The following is an 18,601-nucleotide window of genomic DNA, read 5'->3' on the forward strand; positions in this document are numbered from 1 at the left end:
TCTATTCGTATGTCTTTTTCTTGTTGTTCTTTACTGCTGTGGAACCCTGAAACTCCTGATTTTGCGTTTTTGTTTTGGTACTGCTGGCTGCGGTATTGAGGACCTATTTTAGGACGATTGGAAACCGTTCCTAACGTTTCTGGCATCGAACTGTATCAACCGGAACCAATCTGTAGATTATGAGACACACACGACTGCGATTGGTTCAGATAGGCACGATGCCCTTAGCAACGGTGTGCTAAAACTGCCTACTAGGGGGAGCTAGTATTCAGGCCCTCTGCCGTACTTTATATAATAACCATAAGGGAAACAAATCCCCGTCTCAGGAGGAGGCACCTGGTAAAAAGCGAGTAGACAATAGATAAAAACCAACATACCCAAACCAACACAATCCACTACCTCAAGAAGAGTAGTAATAGCAGGTGGAACATACGCAAACTGCACCTGGTGTAGAGAAGTCCTAACAACTTTATTTTTTAATCATGAAGAGGACGAACTGCGGCGATTTCTGCATTGTACTGACAATATTTTACTATTAGGTAGGCCATATAGTTTGATCAACATACCTAATACGACCCCTCGGAACACATAATTCCAGCACATTGCAAAGACAACAAGGCACAGTCTGAACAGATAAATCGTAAAGACGAAAAAAATTCGCGGTTGCCCCTGCAGCCTATAGATATCGTCAGCAGGGGCGCCGGAACAGTCCCCCAGTGTCAGCCTAGCATCATAATCTACTACGGTCTAACGGAATGGCCCGTGCATGTGTTCTTTCGGCGGCCATAAATTTAGAGAGCAATAAACACAGAGCTATCACTGTCACTGTGTGCGGAGACCATTTCAGAAGAGCTACATACCAATGGTGTCAGGTTCACAGGGTTCTGGAGTTGACCATGGCAAGGCTTGTGGTACAAGGTGCACTGTCGAAGTTTCGAAGAGCAATAAATCAGTCCGAAAGTGTGTACCAGGAGGCGCGAACATTACCAGACTCAATCCACGGGATGGGGTGGGGGGACAGAGGCCAAAACGGGAATCGCGAAAGGCACGCAAGACACCAGACATCTGGGGGAAATAAGGACACAAAGAAACCGCCTGGTTGAAGACGGAGGGTTGTTATAGGGGCGGTTTGCGAGGTGCAGCCACAGATTTCATTCGGTTGTGGCTATAGGGTGCCCACTTCGAGATGGCGTGTAAGACCTGTAGTACGACAAGTGCGATGGACTGAGACGAAACGTCGCACCGGTGTTGTGTTCATATGTCGGCAGCGGCAACTTCGAGGGAGCGCCATCAAGTCGTCGCCTGCAGCAGCGTTACAGGGTTATTAAATGCCATAGACATCGGAGAAGGCCACACCTCTGGTAGGAGATATATGTATCGCAGCTTGTTTGTTGTCTTCATATTATGTATACAGGGTGTCCCAGAAAACGTGTCATTGAATTATAATAAAAAAAAACTACACCACCTAGGGTCATGCGGTCAATTGCATTTGTTCTTACTGGATTTTTGCCACCTCCTCATGTGAATGTCGTGTAACGTAAGTTTAATTATGTAAATTTTTGCGAGCTTAAGTCGGGAATTTGCCTAGTAAAGGTCACTTTTTTACCCCACCAATGTGAAGACCGTGTCTGATTTAGTCAAATTAATGATAATTGACAGGGATATTCAGGAGCTATCCCATCGGAAAAAATAGCCGAACATCATACTCTACGGAGGTCGCACAGAATAGCGCACGATGAATTTTTCAGCGCAATCTTTGTCAGTCCGACGAAAGGAGGTTGGAAACCCAGCCCTCACCGACATCGCAGAAAGAGATAAAGCAGGCACGGCTTATCACGTCCGACTTTCGCTGGGATAATGCTTTCCCTCTCCCAATTTTAGGAACTGTTACTTTTTCTACTATCACTCTGTGGGCTGGCTTCGGAACCTCCTTTCGTCGCACTGAGAGCGATTGCGCTCAAAAAGTCATCGCGCGTTATGGTCCGGTGCCCCGAAAAGCATGATATTCGGCTATTTTTTTCGATGGGATAGCTCGTGAATATCAATTATCATGAATTTTGAGTGAATTCGGCACGCTCTTCATATTGGTGGCGTAAAAAAGTTACCTTTACTTGGCAAATTTCCGAGTTCAGTTCTCAAAAATATACATAATTAAGCTTGGAGTACATGACATTCACATTAGGAGGTGGCAAAAACCTAATAAGAACAAATGCTGTTGACCGCATGATTCTAGGTGGCGTAGTTTTTTTATTATAATTCAATGACACGTTTTCTGGGGCACCCTGTACGTTCACCTGTCATAGTAAAATATTCTAGCTGTTAACCTGATTGCTGGTGCCTCACCTTCCACCGTACCGATGTCCAAAATTACCCGCTGTTGTCATTTACCCGGCTTTTCTTACTGAGTCGCCCTGGAGTGATAACGACAGCGTGACACCCACTCAGAGGGGGGCTCTTGCTGAGCTCGAGACCGCCCCAGGAAAGTCTCGTTTATTCGCAGAAGGTGTGCAGATCAGACGATATTCGCTTCCAGTCCCAGCACACGTACATGCCGCGACGACAATTCCCGGGGACAAGTCCGCCGAAGTTCCTTACACATTACTTGAAGAAGTCTACGCACTGCGTAGAGGTACAAAAAGCCGGACGCACTGAACTCATACCAACTAGCCCGCCACCAAGCGCAATTTAATTACAATACTTCTGCAATGTTAGATCTACTGTACAAATATGCACATGTCGTAATTTGTCTGGAGCACGTTTACAGTTTGCGTAGCAACACTGTATAACGCCAGCATGAGCCCCAAAGGAAAATAAGTGGTGATGATGTTTATGGTAGCACTTTGTTTCGCTCCCTCAGTGGAAAAATAGTTCCGACGCCACTGTCGTCAGCAACTTAGATATATTCAGAAACAGAGGTCAGGATGAAGTATAGTTTGCGGAACATTTCCCATGGCATGTACTCTTTTTATTTGTATACTCAACAAGCTTAAATGAGTTCGTGCTGTATTGTACCCCATATCAAGAAGCAATAATAGAGTTTGGAACCCATTAAAGCGTGATATAACGTACACTTCGCTTTGGTAGGGAGAAAACTCATAATGCATAAAATACCAGCAACCTTAGCAAGTTCAGTTTCAAATACGACACCTAAAAACTTCAGTGAAGTATGTCGTTCGACCAGAACACAGGTTTTCGAAAGGTAGGTTTTGTTGAATAGTCATTTGTGTACGTGCTGGCGAAGTGGCAGTGGCTTTGGCATGTGCTTCCGGCACATCGCGACGCTAAACGCTTGAATTTTTTTTACCCCTGTTTACCTGCATAGGCTTGTTCCGTTCCACTGCGTTTCCGTATAGTACCTGGTATGTGCTGTTGCCACTGTGGAGAATATGATAGACACGAGATGAAATTACTACGAGAGGCAACGTTGCATGAGAATTTTCCCAGCAGCCCCTCATTCTCGACCTTCGAAATATATCCCCTGTTCGGCAGTTCAAGTGTGTACAACGATGAGTGAGTTATCTTGTTAGGGTAGTGTCACGGACAGTAGAAGCAACTAACGAAAATATAATTTATTTGACTTCGTCAAAATTGGCAGCAATAAAAGGGCGTATATACAGGGGTTGTAAAAAGTCCCTAGCTGTACAAAAGTGGTTTGGAGGCGAGAATCAGCAACAAAGAAGCCAGAGTCCAGTTTGGACACAGCTGAACCGAAGCAGAAACGAATCCCACAAGGCAGCAGCCGACGCGAGCTCCCGAACTTCCAGTGGTCTTGCTCTCGTTCGTTTGGCCTCTGCCAAGGTCATCAGGCTTCTCGTGGACCTGAAAAAAAAAAAAAAAAACGTAAATGATTTTTTTCCATTGTGTGTGGGGGGGGGGGGGGGGGGGAGTTTGCGCGGCAGAGTAGACGGAGGAAGTGCTATGGGAATGCAGGACTGCTTTATCAAGGTGCCCGCCCATTTGGTCGAAGGCGTTTGGTGGAACGCCGTTTGATCGAAGGGAATTCGAAGCTGCATGCAGTGTGTTGTCGGCACCACCTTTTCTGTAACTTTTGACTCGAGCATACGGAGCAGACAATCAGTGTCCCCTGCGTTTTTTCTTTGCTTTTTGTAGCCGAAGAGGGGAGACCACTAGTTAGTCACTTTCGACACTCAGTGAAAAAAAAAAAAAAATCGATCAAACGACCGCTACAGTTTCCATCAAACTGCGTTCGTTCGATCAAGTGGTTTTCAACCAAATGTCCCGCGTTCGATCAAACTGCTTTCGACCAAATGTCTCTGAACCCTGTATCAAACGTCCGACGTGTGCTGCAACTGTGTGAGAGTTCCTTTTGCTGACTACCAGTTGGAGTTTAATTACATGCTTCATATCGGAAGTGAGGCGTATATTAGCTCCTGAGAGAGTCGTGGGAGGCGATTTGACGATTTTATCGACTCACCACGAGCGAGCGTCCAATGATGTTATGGGCGCCGACCAGGGAAATGTGGTCATCATTCATAGAGATGATGGCAAGTCCGTCAGTGTTGGCTTCGATGTTACCGAGGTCGCCAACGTGCCTGAAGAGAGAAGCACGTGTACAGATTGAGTACCTACAGGGTACTAAGGTAACAACAACAACAAATGATGAAGTGATGACATGGGATATTTCCCCGTGGTAGCCACAGGAAACTGGACCCACACCGACAGGATGAATTATGGTGAACACGATACGCTAAGTAGTGTGCATAGAAACGGGATATTTGGCAGCAAGGTAAGGACACGAAGAGTATGCGTGTCGTTCAATATCCGTCGCAAATATGGATGTGCAGACAAGTCTGCACTGATTTTGCTAATGGATAGAATAGCTGAATATATTGGTTCGGATTGGCGCTTACTCGCAGGGGCGAGGTTATCAGAGCTGCCATGGAACCTTGGAGGTAGACTGGTGAAAACTGCTGAATATAGCAGCTGGGGCAAGTAATCGTAAAAAATACAGGTAGTTATTACGGCAGACGATAGCGCGTATTCACGGAAGGAGTATCCCCACGAAATATTCAGATGGGGGAGAGAGAAAGAGAGTGTGTGTGTGGGGGGGGGGGGGGGGGTTAAAGCCTGCGTCTGGGCCGATAAAAGCACAAACGGATCACCATGTTCCGCTGCGTGTGAAGTTGAGCTTTCGCAAGGTGGGGGAATTATCGGAAGTAGCGCACTGTGCAGACGACAGTGTTTCTGTCGTCTGTTACAATCAGTTGTAGACGTTATACTCGAAAAAAGTTGATTACAGCTACAAATTACTTCAAAAATGTAATGCGTTACTTTTCCCGTTACTTTTAAATTGTTGGCTTTCCTATGGCCCACAAGACTGCAGCGAATGCAACTATGCAGCGCTTGTTGCAAATTCTAATATGAGACACCAACATACATAAGTGAAATTCAAATACTTTTGAAAGCAACATACAAGACACATACACGCGTTTAAGACAGATTTGTACATGCTCTTAAAACATCGAAACTTGGGCTTCGTTTTGTTACTGTTATGTTCAGCCCCCACAATTTATCAATACAGTCATCTATGTTACTGTTGCTCTAGTAGGTCACGGTTGTAATATCATTATCGCGGTTGTATCATTACTGTGGTAATAACACGTGTGTATAACACGTGTTGACGAGAGACTGCTGTCACAGTGACCTCTGCGTCATTGCTTCAGTCGAAGTGGTGGTGGAACAGAAGAACAGATTGGCTTTCTGAAAAGGGTTGCCATTGTTGACAGAAGGTTAAAGAAGTAATCAATTACTCAGCAATTGATTACCGTAAATTGTAATCAGATTACTTGCTCACAAAATTGATTACGTTAAAAATTAACGAAGTAATTGATTACTAGTAACGCAATTACTAGTAACGCGTTACGTGCAACTCTGGTTACAATATACCTTATGGCAGCGCCCAAATCGTACATTTGGGAGAGGGCAAATTCTCTCACATGTAAAGTGACCATAGAATGCCTACCAAAATATTTTCTGACTGCGCTACTGATAGTTGAGGTGTTAAGACTCACCTTTGGCTGTCAGTGGGAGCTCCGTGGTCCTTTTTCATAGGGTTGAAGTGAGGTCCGGTGGAAGCACAACCTGAGTAGAACCGACAATAAAGGTAACGACAGGGCCATTATATTCATGTGGCGTATACTAGAATACGATTGTGCTGGAAACAATCGACTGAATACATTACAGCGCATAGAGATGAAAGAGATGCTACCGTTTGTGAAGTCGCCGAGCGCGTGGACGTGGAAGCCATGTTTGCCAGGTGAGAGGCCAGTAATCTCACCGTTGATGGAGACTGGTAGTTCTATGCTCTGTAACCGTTAAGAGGAGCATTGAAGAAAAAAAAAAAAAAAAAAGCATGCATACACCCTTGTGTTATCCGGAGTTGCTGATATTCATACCTGCCTCAGTGCTGAAGACGCCGAGCTATGAACACAATTCTCGACAGTTGTGTTACGATCAATGGTGACAGCAAGATACTGTCGCTGCCAGCTTGGACAACATCAGTATGCAATAGAGCTCACAAAGCACAGTCTTGCGGCTACCAAGCTATAATTTCCGGTAATTTTTGTCAGTTCCTTTTGTTCAGTTCTGCTTAGTAGGCTAAGTGTCGGGATCATTTGCAGTGCCGGGGTGTAAATTTCAAGGGTCAGGGTCTAAAACGGGGAGTAATTCCAAGGTCGGGGGAGTAGAAGCTGCAATTTACTGCTTTTCTTTTCGTAGAGCAAGGCGAGAATCAGCACTCTGCGTCAATGGACTCTGGAGACAAAGCATAAAGGGAGTAATAGTGTCATTTTATGCCACTTACACAATGTCACTCGATGACCTGTACATTGGCACACCCCGCTTGTACTCACTAAACATTGCGCTAGTACTCAGCATCGAGTCTAACAAACAGCACCGCCATCGACCTTCATTTACAACACATACCCGAACACTCCGCTCAACCGAACCGTATCAACAAGCTTCAAATCTCCCGCCATTGCAAACGCACGCGCCGACAGCCTTCGCTGCGCAGAAAACATCCGAGGACCGCCCCTACTACGTATGCAAGGCAGCCAAGGCAGGGCACTTATTGCCGCGTAATCCAATTACTCACTCCTTGTTCAAAGTAGAGAGCCATGGACACGTTCCCTTTGGAGTAGCAGACGGCTTTCCGTGCGATGCCCTGGACTACGTGAAGACAAGGAAGAACAGCAACAGTCATCAGGACAGCTCGTAGTAATCCACCCATTGCAGCCTCTGTGTGCAGCCCCTGCGCGCCAGGAAAAATACAAAAAAAGACAGACCAGAGTGTTTGCCAGGTGAAGCGGATCGGCGCACTGGCGGGAAGGGGAATGTTGTTTTATAATGTATCGGGGGCAAACAAAACCGCAAGAGGGCGCTGTGTTTCGCCGCGCTTGTTACGCGCGTGGTGCAAACGGTCTTTATCGTGCTTGTGTGTGTATCTAATCGCGGAGAACGGAAGGACACTAAATGATAATTACGCGCAGAGCAACGCTTCCCGTGAATTCGTGGGCTTATCTGTAGCCTGATGTCGTAGACTGGCTTGAAATTGTGCCCAAGCAGCACAATGTACTGAAAGTCGAGTGCAATAGGGGTGGACGGTATGTGTCTTATCCATGTTCCTTAGTTTCACGAGTCTGTTCAAGGCCTTCCACCTACCCGTCCACCCCTATTGCACCCGACTTTCAGTACATTTTGCTGCTTGGGTGGGTACTTGGGATGTTATGGTTTCGTTGATACTGGTTTATTTTTTTTTTCAATACCCTCAGGGCTACAAGGGCACAAAAGAGGGGAGGGGCTTCAATACATCAATACAAACACATACAAACAGTGACAGAAAGGCGCACTGGGCGATCAAAGAACGCGGAATGAACAGACTATAAGCATATAAGTGTACATGGTGGAAAATTATTAAATATTACAAAAGAGCCACAGTCTCAAGCCTCAAAATAAATAAAGTAGCAACAATTAACATATAATATAAAGTCATAGTACATAGAAACCGGAAAACAGGAGAGCATGGGTGCGAAAATGGGTTATGCAGAAAACAACTCTGTAATGGAATCCCTAAAAAAGGGCAGGTCCTGTGCGGTAGCAATGTCACTCGGTAACCTGTTCCAGTCACGTGCGGTGCGAATGAAAAAGGAGTCGGAGAAAGAATTAGTATTTCCGTGATAGATTTGAACTTTTCGAAAGTGATCCAAGTGGTGGGAGGTATACGTGGGCGATGATATGTAAGAGGAGAGGAGGATGAGATCGTCATGATAGAATATTTTATGAAAAAGTAATAAGCGAGCAACTTTACGACGAGAGGCTAGTAGGGGTAGTTGTAGATACCGTTTCATAAGAGAAACACTTGCTGTGCGGTTGTAGTTTCCCATGATAAAACGTGCTGCGCGATTTTGAATGGATTCTAGCATGTTAGAAAGGTTATTGCTTCCGGGGTCCCAAACTGAAGCAGCGTACTCGAGCTTGAAACGCACGAGGGATCTGTACAGGTGCAGTTGAACGTTTGAGGGGGCCATATAGAAAGTGCGACGAATGAAACCAAGTGAGGAGTTGGCAGAACTGCATATGATGTGGGATTTCCAAGAAAGGTGAGCATCTATTTGAACCCCAAGGCATTTGTATGAAGTTACGGACTCCAAAGTGGAGTTATGCTAATTGTATAAACGGGAGCGTTACGGCTGCGGGAGATCTTTAAATGCTTGAATTTCTTAATGTTGAGTTCCATCGACCATGTCGAACACCAGTTATGAAGCGAGGCGAGATCAGACTGAAGAGAGTTAGTATCTGAGCTAGAATGAATCGCTCGATATATGACACAATCGTCAGCGTAGAGTCGAATGGAGGAAGAGATGCAGTCGGGGAGGTCGTTGATGTAAATGAGAAGTAATGGGCCTAGGACAGAACCTTGGGGTACGCCGGAATATACTGGGGACTGTGCGGAATTAGTATTGTTAGCAGTGACAAATCGTAAGCGGCCTATCAGGAACGAATGAATCCATGAGAGAACTTTAGGTTCGATATTAAGTCCAGCTAATTTGAGAAGTAAAAGTCTGCGCGATACCTTGTCGAACGCTTTACTAAAATCCAGGGATAAACAGTCAACCTCGATACCTCTGTCTGCAAAAGAGTGGAGATCACGAATGAAAGATACTAGTTGGGACTCACATGAGAACTGTTTACGGAAGCCGTGTTGATAGGAATTGAAGAATGAGCTATAGATTCAAGGTGGTTGACTAAGTGAGTATAGATGATATGCTATAAGATTTTGGATGGCACGCTAGTGAGAGATGTGGGTCGGTAGTTTGTAGCCAGATTCTTACTCCCGGACTTGTGCACCGGCACGACTTTGCCAATTTTCCAGGCGTCAGGCAAATGCCCAGTCTCCAAGGATTGTTCAAAGATTTTGCTAAGAATCAAAGATGAGTACAGCTTGGTGTTTTTCAAAAACTTGGCCTTGATATTGTCAACTACAGCGCTAGAAGATGACCTTGGCAATTCCAGCCGGACTGAATGTTATTGGATCCATTGGGGGGAAAGTTACGGGGAGCTAGAACAGGTAGAAAAAGTACTATACAGAAGAGATTGTTAAACACGTCAGCAATGTCGGAATCAGGGACTGCCGCACCGGTTTGTACCGTTACCGAGGGTGTTGTAAACGGTGCTTCAAGTGTGATGAACGTCTCATGGTTTCACAATGTGTTAACGTTGGTTCATGATGTCCATGATGTTGGTTCATGGTTCAGGGGTGGTTTTGCATGATCCACGTAAGTTGTTTTGGTAACAGTATCCTTGGCATGGCCCTGTGTAAGGATTTTCTTTGTCGAGGGTTGCCCGTCAATGGTGAGGGTGTGATGTGCTGGCTTTTAGGGCTTTTTGACTTTTGCTTTTAGGGACGGAATAAGCTGGTATCACTGCGGGTGCCCAGAACCCAGTGTTTTCGCAATGCCCGGTAGTGACTCCCTATCCTTTTTTGGGGTCTGAAACCGCTTGGGTACCCCATCTTAAAATGATCTAATGATGGCAACACTGGATAGTATTTCTGTTTCCTCCAGAAGCGCACATTCCCTTCGAACGTGATTTGCTCGTTTTCATTACATTTTGGGATACACGGCCGTTCAAAGACATTTCGCTACCGTAACCGTGTATTCCGACATTCCCCAGAATACTACAGCGGAAGATGCGAAAATCGTCATAGCTTTCTGCTGTCACATGAACGCTCAACGTCCTCTGCGACGCAGCCGCAAGATGTTCCGTAGCAGACGACAGAAGAAGGCGCTGGCGGTGTCGTCTGCTAAGTACGCAGTACGCCACTCCCGATATTCCGGCACCGTATGAACGCTCAACATAACGGATCAACGGACGGAACTTCGGCTCTGTGAGCAGTGTTTTCTCTTTTCTTCCACTAGAATATTCCGTGAAGATGTCACTCGTGTGAATACACAGTAATTTCCCAACACATGAGGATACAACGGACGGACAACACAAAACATGCAGAAATCCTGCTGCTGTCAACGCTTCTTATGCCACCTTAGGCCGCGATACCGGCTTTTCCTACAGGTTACAGCCCACGCATAGAACAACAAAGAAGAATCATATTCTGAAGACATTTAGTCATCGTACAGAAATACGCGTACATAATTAGCCGTTTCCTGAACGTTCTGAGCATTATTTCTTTTTCTTTTCTACGCCATCTATCCAACTGACTACATAATTAACGGACCACCACCACCAACTAACGCGATTCGTGTGTAGGTAATTAGCGAATGCTTCCACGTGCGGCTGCGTCTGCGGCCGCAACACATCGACCGGAGTCGCCCTCTCGAGCATGCCACGTGTCCACACATTGTCACGCTTCGTGTTCTTCATTGAACAACATGAGCTTAGCGTTCGCTAACAACCATCGCGTGCATTCACACTGTTAGCTTCTGTGACACCTCGACACGGAAGGACGGAATCGTTTTGTCGTTGCCTGCCGTTAGAGGTCGGCATATATTTTGTCACGCTCATGGGAAGCGCGACCTCCTTCCAATGACGTAGCCGAAGGGGATGTTGAAATCCGCGGATGTTGAAACACCGGAAAACCTGAAATTTCCGCAACGAAACTTTCAAATGTAATTAAATTCGTCAATTTAATTAACAAAAATGACGTGTTCCGAGGGAAAAGGGTGTTATAGTTCCTCCACACCCGTCAGCGTTTCGTAGATTGTCACAATATAAGCACATGTATGAGTTTAAAGGGATTGTGATCGTTTGATTTGACATTGATTACGTCGTGCACGCACTGCACTTCACGCCGGGGTATTCTACGCGCCGTACTTGGTTAGATAGAAACCCTAGAACGCACGTATACGCATCAAACTCTGACGTCGGAGGGGCCAGAGTTATACGGCCGTTCCCATTGGTCAGCCGTAAGCACATGACCTCTCTCGCGCTGCCTCACTGGCGGAGATACTCGCAGTGATGTAAAAGGCGGATGAGTATCGGTATGCGCGATGCGGGTTTTCTGCTATGGTCCGCTACCTCATTTGCTGTAAAACTTGGAATGCGGTGAAAAATGAAAGTCACTGAAAAGGTGAGCCAGCTGTAGGACTCGAACCCACATCCTCTGGATTACCGCTTAAGGCTTTGAGGCTAATTTGAGGCTTTGTATGTATTTGTCCCTTCTATGTTGTTCCAGCCTCAGAATATCAGTTCTCTCATGTTGGAGTGCGGGTTCACGTCGCTCCAAATGAGTGTCTTCGATATTTATTTGGAACAACGTGGGAAGGAGCGTCGCAACAGGATTCATCCGTCGTGTCGTTCGTGATTTATGATCGATAGAGAAAAACGCAATTTACGTCCTCACTCTCCTTCTCAAGGAGCGCGACAGTGCGGAGAGACCTCGGATTGGTCTCCTCAAACGACCGCCCGCGATGATTGGACAATTCGTTTTGTGGAGACGAATGAGAGCGCGCTTCACATTGTCGGCCTCCTTGAGACGGAGAGAGAGTGGGAAGGCGTAATTTGCGTTTTTTTTTTTCTCTCTATCGATCATAAACCATGAACGATACAACTGATGAATCCCGTTACTTTCGTATTGTCATGGCAACGGCATATTGCATTCCGCAAGGATAAGTTATTGCACTTTATTACCCCTTATAAGAAACGTTTCAAATAGTGTGGAGACAGCTCACGCTGAATATGTATTTGTGTATTGTGTAGTTACAATTTTCAAATGATCACGAAAGACATTTTCCGAAAAAAGAAAAGCTGGAATACTATGCGCATGCGTGAAGCCGCGTGAAAAAAGAAAGAAAGAAAGAAAGAAAGAAAGAAAGGGCTCTTGACTGAGCAACTTGACTGATGCAGGTGTTTCCGATATTTACATTCAAACGCAAAGCAAATTAGGCCTCATTTAGAGTCAGTTCCTAATAGAAGAACCATTGCGGAAATATGATCGCCGAATAACACCGAAGCTCTGCAAACATTCCTGAACAACTTCAGACTGAAGCGAAGAAACATGAGACACTGTCACGTTTACCGAACGACCCAAAGTGTGGCAAGCCATAATACGAAACACATTTGTTTGACACTTGTATCCTGACGTGTCAAGGTCGGTCAGCTAAGCGCAGCATTCACGAGAGTCTTGACTCGCTCCGGCAGGATTCTTTAGGACAGGACCGAATCGCTTCATTCTCAATTTTCAAAGCAGCACCTTCAGACTGGACACCCCTGGCTTCCCGCCAATGGACAACCGACATTCTCCCCCATATCTATACGTATATGCTGAGAAGAGTTGATCCAACGCTCGCTTTCCCCCATGACTCGAAACACTTCTCATCAGGATGCTGCATTAACTCATCGAATGAGATTCGATGTTGGTTTTTTCAACTCAGTGGCGTTACCGCTGGAGACAAGTTGACTCTCCCAGATGCTGTCGCTGCGGTGCTCTAGAAGATCTAGAGCACATTCTTCTTCATTGCCCACACTATACCAATCTTTCCCGAACTGCACTCTCCGGGTCTCTTAATCAGCTGGACTCTCGCCCTCCATCTCTCTCAAAATTGCTTGGTCTCTCCCTGGCCAAATTCAGCCCACCAACGCTCTGTCCTCAAAGCTCTTTTGACATTTTTAGACACCCGATAGGACTTGGATCCTTATTGTGAAGGGGCTCATTATTTCGTTCCCCGCATCATCACCAGCAATGGAGTAGAGTATCGCGCCCCTGGCGATGAAACTCGCCATCCATCATCTTAAAAGTAAAGCTGTTGTTGTTCAGGCTGGAGCATTGCGTGTGGCTGTCAGAAGTATTTCACTGAGCGACGCGTCCTCCAGCGCCAACTTGAAGACACTGGGACATCCTCACTTGCCCTTCCTCAACTTCTTGGGCCTCCGGTCAATCCTGCGCATCAGCTACGAGCTCTTCAAGCCCTCATCACCTTCTTAGCAGCAGCAGGGCTCCTGCGTGAACCCTGAACATTCATCATAATTCACTATCTTCTGCCCCTCACGCAATATAGGATAGTGTGCCGCCTCAGCGGAGAAGCATCCCAATATACATAATCATCACTTATTTGTTGTTGCGATGGAATTACGAACAACATTGATTGGCCTGTCGCACGAACGCTGTCGACGTGCGCTGTGGTTAACGAAGGACCTGTTGGTGCGATTGCTGCCACAAAAGCATATGTTTGTTCGGAGCTGCCTCAACAGCGCTGAATGGTTGTGAGATAGTGGACAGCATCAATGACTGCTGCAGGTGTTCCCGATATTTACATTCAAACGCACTGCAAATTAGGCCTCATTTAGAGTCAATTCCTATATAGAAGAACCATTGCGGAAGTATGATCGCCGAATAACATCGAAGCTCTGCAAACATTCCTGGACAACTGGAATCGCCGATATTTCAAACAGGGTTCTTCTGCTGTTCTTCTGCTGGGCAGAGGTACCGACCGGAACAACACTTGTCCATGAACAAAATTGCGGAAGTGACAGTCACAATTTTGTTCTTATTCATTACAATGGCCAGTGGCAGGTCCTTGTCAGGCCACCCAGAAGATGTCATCTGATGCCCGTAAACTGAAGAGCCCAGTGCCGTAAACAGACATTGGAGAACGTTTCTCGGTACGATGTAAAAAATGAAAACCCTTTGGGATCTCCCCTTCACAACGGTACACAAGCCTTCAACGCTACAGAACCCTTCACACGACCCTACACAACGCTAACGCAAGACAGCATCCTCAGCTGAACCAGCCTGTCGGGCTTCCTCCGATTCAGCTTGGCGGCGCCGTCTCGCAGACATGCCTGAACCTGTCGACCACCACAGCTGCACGCTGCACTGCCGGTTGCCCGTGCCCCGCGTCGCGCTCTCCACGCGCCCTCTCATTTTCTCCTTCCCTCTCCACTCACCGCGCCGTGGCTACAGAGAGATCACGCCGCGTTCTTGCGTACCGAGGACTGTAACGCTAACGAATTAAAAAACAAAAAGTACGCGTGGGTTCACTTACGTCAACTTATAAGTAGTGGCAGAAAATAATTTGTGGCATCGGTGTTTACATACGTAGAGGTTCCTGCGGCATTCCGGAAGGTCAAAGTGCCTTCGTCATGGTCATGGATAACGTTTACATGTCGATTTCGGCTCTTTCAAGAACAACCGTTAGAATATCTTATAGATGTTTTCAACGGCGATACTTTACAGAACACTGGCGACTCGCTTTTATACCACAGAGACCGTAGCGATTGTATAGCACTTGAGAGAGAACTCGGGTCGAAAAGGGGACGACTGAGGAAGGATCATGGGAGTCGGTAAGTCTATCGATACAGGAGGGCGAGCTGAAGTTTGAAGGACTTGCATGATACACTATTAACTTTCTCTGTGTAGAAAGATGACGTAATAGAACGAGATATTCTGCACGCGGTGCAGAACGACACCAAATATATTTTCACTGCTTACGGCATTCTGTTAATTAACAAATTGCTAATCTTTCTTCATGTCAAGAACAAAGACACGTGGGATAGTTACGGCACCGGTAGACACGCTTACACGAAGTAACACATTTTCCTTAATACCCAAAAAAAGATATCATTTGGAGTAAGCAAAGCTCGTACACTAGCAAAATGCTCAAAATTCGTAAATATCTACTCGTAATATTACCATACACCCTGCCCGATGACCGTGCATGAAATGGGGAGAGGGGTCCCGCAGCCTGAGGTAAGGGGGGCAGCTGTCCCCCCTTATCCCGAGTTTCTCTGCCGACTGAGAGACCGCACACTTGCGCGTGTTCCAAAATGATCGTAAAACAAATTTGCCTACTTACCCAAACTTTGACACAATCGTTGCACCCGTACCGCTGCCTGCCTGTCCTCGTTGCTTCCCGGGACGCCGACGCAGCGTCCGATCCACAACTGCCGGACCGATCGTGTCCGCTCGGATGCAGCGATATGCCGCGCTAGCGTGTTGGCGCCAGTCCCGAGACGCGGCTATTGATTTGCCTTGAGGAGGGACGGCGAGAAAGCAGCTTGTCTTCGCTCGGACCGAGTGGATAATCGACAGCAGCCACCGACGTGTTATGGGTGAGTGGGCGGAGATCCGCAATCCGTGCCAGCGATCGATGATCGGGGCCGAGCGTGACGCTCTGACCCGGAAGGTCGCCTACCACACCTCTACCTCGGGTCCATGTCCTCACACCCCCTCGCTCCGTGTTTTAGGAGCGTGCTTCGTGGTTACCTAATTGCGTGGGCCGATAAGATACGACTCTTCGGCCCTGATTTCGGAGAGGTGCGGTGCGGACATCACGGACATTAGCAGGGACCGTTCCTGGACTGGCTGGGTGAAGAACTGCGAAACGGCGTTGCATCCGTCTTGGAAGGTCAAAATTGCTATTCTCTCTAGACCGTCACCGAATGGCGAATCTAGGAATAAAACCGATGTACCGGGTAGCTTCCAGCACCGAGCTTTAAAGATAAAATTCGCTGTCTGACAAATATGTCTGGCTGGAGCATTCGGCTCCAAGCAACTGTCATTCTAGCCCATTTCGCTAGAAATCGACCTGTTTCCAGAGTTAGTCGTACTTTTGTCGTAACAGTCGGTGGAGCAACTGGAGAATTTCCTTGTCGGCTCGCGCGACCTTTCCGTGACGTGTCAGCGTCCTCTCTCACACCTCCTCATCCTCACGTATTATATGTAACGGAGAAATAGACCTCTTCCCAAGAAACGTCAGCATGACGTTAGTAGACAGACTGAAACCGAAACAAATCGGAAGGGGAGGGCTGGGTTCCACGAATGGGCACTTGTTCGCTGCCTCCTATTCAAAGAAAAGTAGGACTAACCGTGTATTCACACGAGCGACATCCTCAGAGAGTATTCTATTGGAAGAAAAAGCAAAAGCACTGCTTACAGAGACGAAGTTCCTTCCCGTGTTATGTGAGCATTCACACGGTGCGGAATATTGGGAGCGGCGTACTGCGCATTTAGCAGACGACACTTAGCAGACGACACCGTCATCGTGTTTTTCTGTCGTCTGCTACGGAATATCTTGTGGCTGTGTAGCAGGATATTCCCCACGGTTAGCATTGTACGTGAAGACACGATGTTGAGCGCTCGTGCACACGTGACAGCAGAAAGCTATGATGCTTTTCGCATGGGAAATGTCGCTCGTGTGCATACACGGTGAAGGTCGCGTCCCTTTCACGAACTATCGTAATCCCCTCCAGACCGTGGCTTTCGGGTGCGACCCTGTTCGCCCGTAGCTTCGAGCGTAGTTCAACTCTACCAAATTGGTGGCGCTGTTTTACAAACGGGGAGAGTTCTATTCTGCGGCACGAGAGGGTGAAGTCACACGCAAAGGCCACGCCCAGATTTCCCATCATGACGTCGCGCCTACATCTTTCTGCGCGCGGATTTCAAACCGTGTGGATTCGAGTGATCGAGTGATCGAGTGTGGATTCGAGTTCATCTACGGATTGAAACTTGCAGAGTGAGCTGTCCCTTTTAGTGTTGTTGTTTTAAAGTGTTGAGAGTGTTTTAGTGTTGTTGTTGTTATTTTGAAGTGTTGAGTGTTATAGTGTCTTGGAGTAGACGGAGCCGCGTTCATCCTGGCAGCCTATATGCAAATTATGCAATGCTGCCATTAAGGTGCGCATCATTTATCGCATTGACGAAGTTTTGTGACAGGCCACGGTAGCCTTTATTTGTAAGGACTGCACAATACGCATGCACTTAAAACGAGCACTGTCGAGGGCAGAGCAATTATTAGCCTTTCGGTGGCTAAACAGAGCTGGGTCACGACGCAGCAGCAAAGAAGGAGAAAGCAATTAGACGCGGTGTTTTCGCTGCTGTAGAAACAAGCAAGCGGGGCTCTGTTCACGACACGAGGTCGTTAATTACTCCTCCCCCATCACGTGGTAGGCGTTGTTTGTACGTTATTTACCGAGAACGTTGTTTCCCCTTTTTTTTTTGTTCTGGTACTAGAAAACTACACGTTGAGTGCAGCTTGGTAAAATTTGTACGGAGCTGTCTATCAGTATTGTTATAGCAGTGACGTCGAAAAGAAATCTAATCGCAAGATTATCGTTGGCAGCTACAGAAGTGTTAGGTTCGTTCTTTTACCCAGGCTTTCTCATAGACTCATGGTGACGAATAACAGCACGAAGACAAGGACAGGGTAGAAGGAGACAGGACAACTACAGAATAAAAAATCTGCAGTTGTCCTGTCTCCTTCTACCCTGTCCTTGTCTTCTTGCTGCTATTCGTCAACTGCAGTTGTCCTGTCCTGCTATTGTTGCCCTGTCGTTGTTGTCCTGTATTGTTGTCCTGTCCTGTCCTGCTGTTGTTGCCCTGCTATTCGTCATCATGAACCTATACCAACTACCCAGGATTGTTCCTATTGTACGATATATTTCTCATAGACCTCAGGAAGAGCACGGCTGTAGCCGTGACGAGTTGTGACAGGTCGTGACAGTGCAGGTTCATGAAGAGGTTCATCACCGTGTACGTGTGTGTCACTATCTCGGCTTCACAGCTAATGGAACTGATGAATCGTTCTCGTGCGGCTTCTCACATGCATTGCAAAAGAGCCTGTACGTTGGCATCTAGTGGAACGTTGCTAGAAAAAAACTTCGGCTGAAGTTTCTGAAGGCTTATACGCTCGTCAGGAAGGTAAGTTTACCAGTACTACCCTACTTGGACTGGTGTGTATTTTAGGACAGCGCAAAAAAAGGACACTGTCAGGCAGTTTCCTTTCTGATTACTCACCACTCTCATGACCACAGGACTCACGTCCCAAGAAATATGCACTAAGCGTAGGCGCCCGTACATTTCGGGGGAAAAGGTCCGTTCTACCGTTAGCGACAGTGTCTGGGCCATCCACATATATAAAGAGAGAGAGAGAGAGAGAGAAAAAAAGAGAAGAAGAAGAAAAAGGAGTAGTCGAAAAAGGAGAGCCAGTGCCGCTCTCAGTGTTGTTGGAACGTGGCCAAAGTAACTTCTTACAACATGGTCTCAACGAAGATCGATCCGCAGAGTTAAGCTCGTAAAAAGTAGACGAACGAAGACCAGAATAAAATGCCGCGACGGGAGCAGAAGGAGAAAGAC

General features: G+C 46.8%; 1 protein-coding gene and 2 long non-coding RNA genes across 4 annotated transcripts in view; 1 reads left to right on the top strand and 2 right to left on the bottom strand.

The window, feature by feature from the left end:
- Positions 1–3,554: 3,554 nt before the first annotated feature.
- On the bottom strand, positions 3,555–7,348 carry LOC135388123 (uncharacterized). Its single transcript, XM_064617468.1, has 5 exons — positions 7,115–7,348; positions 6,230–6,326; positions 6,033–6,102; positions 4,436–4,553; positions 3,555–3,819 (listed from the first exon to the last, which is right to left on the bottom strand). The coding sequence occupies exons 1-5, from the start codon at positions 7,247–7,249 to the stop codon at positions 3,634–3,636; spliced, it is 606 nt and encodes a 201-aa protein (XP_064473538.1). The 5' UTR covers positions 7,250–7,348; the 3' UTR covers positions 3,555–3,633.
- Positions 6,351–7,108, bottom strand: LOC135388126 (uncharacterized). The gene is made up of 2 exons (XR_010421288.1): positions 6,824–7,108; positions 6,351–6,564 (listed from the first exon to the last, which is right to left on the bottom strand). It is a non-coding gene; the product is annotated as an uncharacterized LOC135388126 (long non-coding RNA).
- Positions 7,349–8,579: 1,231 nt separating the features above from the next.
- The window catches only part of LOC135388130 (uncharacterized), a 65,733-nt gene continuing 55,711 nt past the window's right edge, over positions 8,580–18,601 (top strand). For both annotated transcript variants that reach the window (XR_010421289.1, XR_010421290.1), the window contains exons 1-2: positions 8,580–8,618; positions 10,192–10,405. This is a non-coding gene — a long non-coding RNA (uncharacterized LOC135388130). The remainder of the gene's footprint in view (positions 8,619–10,191; positions 10,406–18,601) is intronic.

This window comes from Ornithodoros turicata, chromosome 3 (assembly GCF_037126465.1).
Source record: "Ornithodoros turicata isolate Travis chromosome 3, ASM3712646v1, whole genome shotgun sequence".
NCBI classification, from domain to species: Eukaryota; Metazoa; Arthropoda; class Arachnida; order Ixodida; family Argasidae; genus Ornithodoros; species Ornithodoros turicata.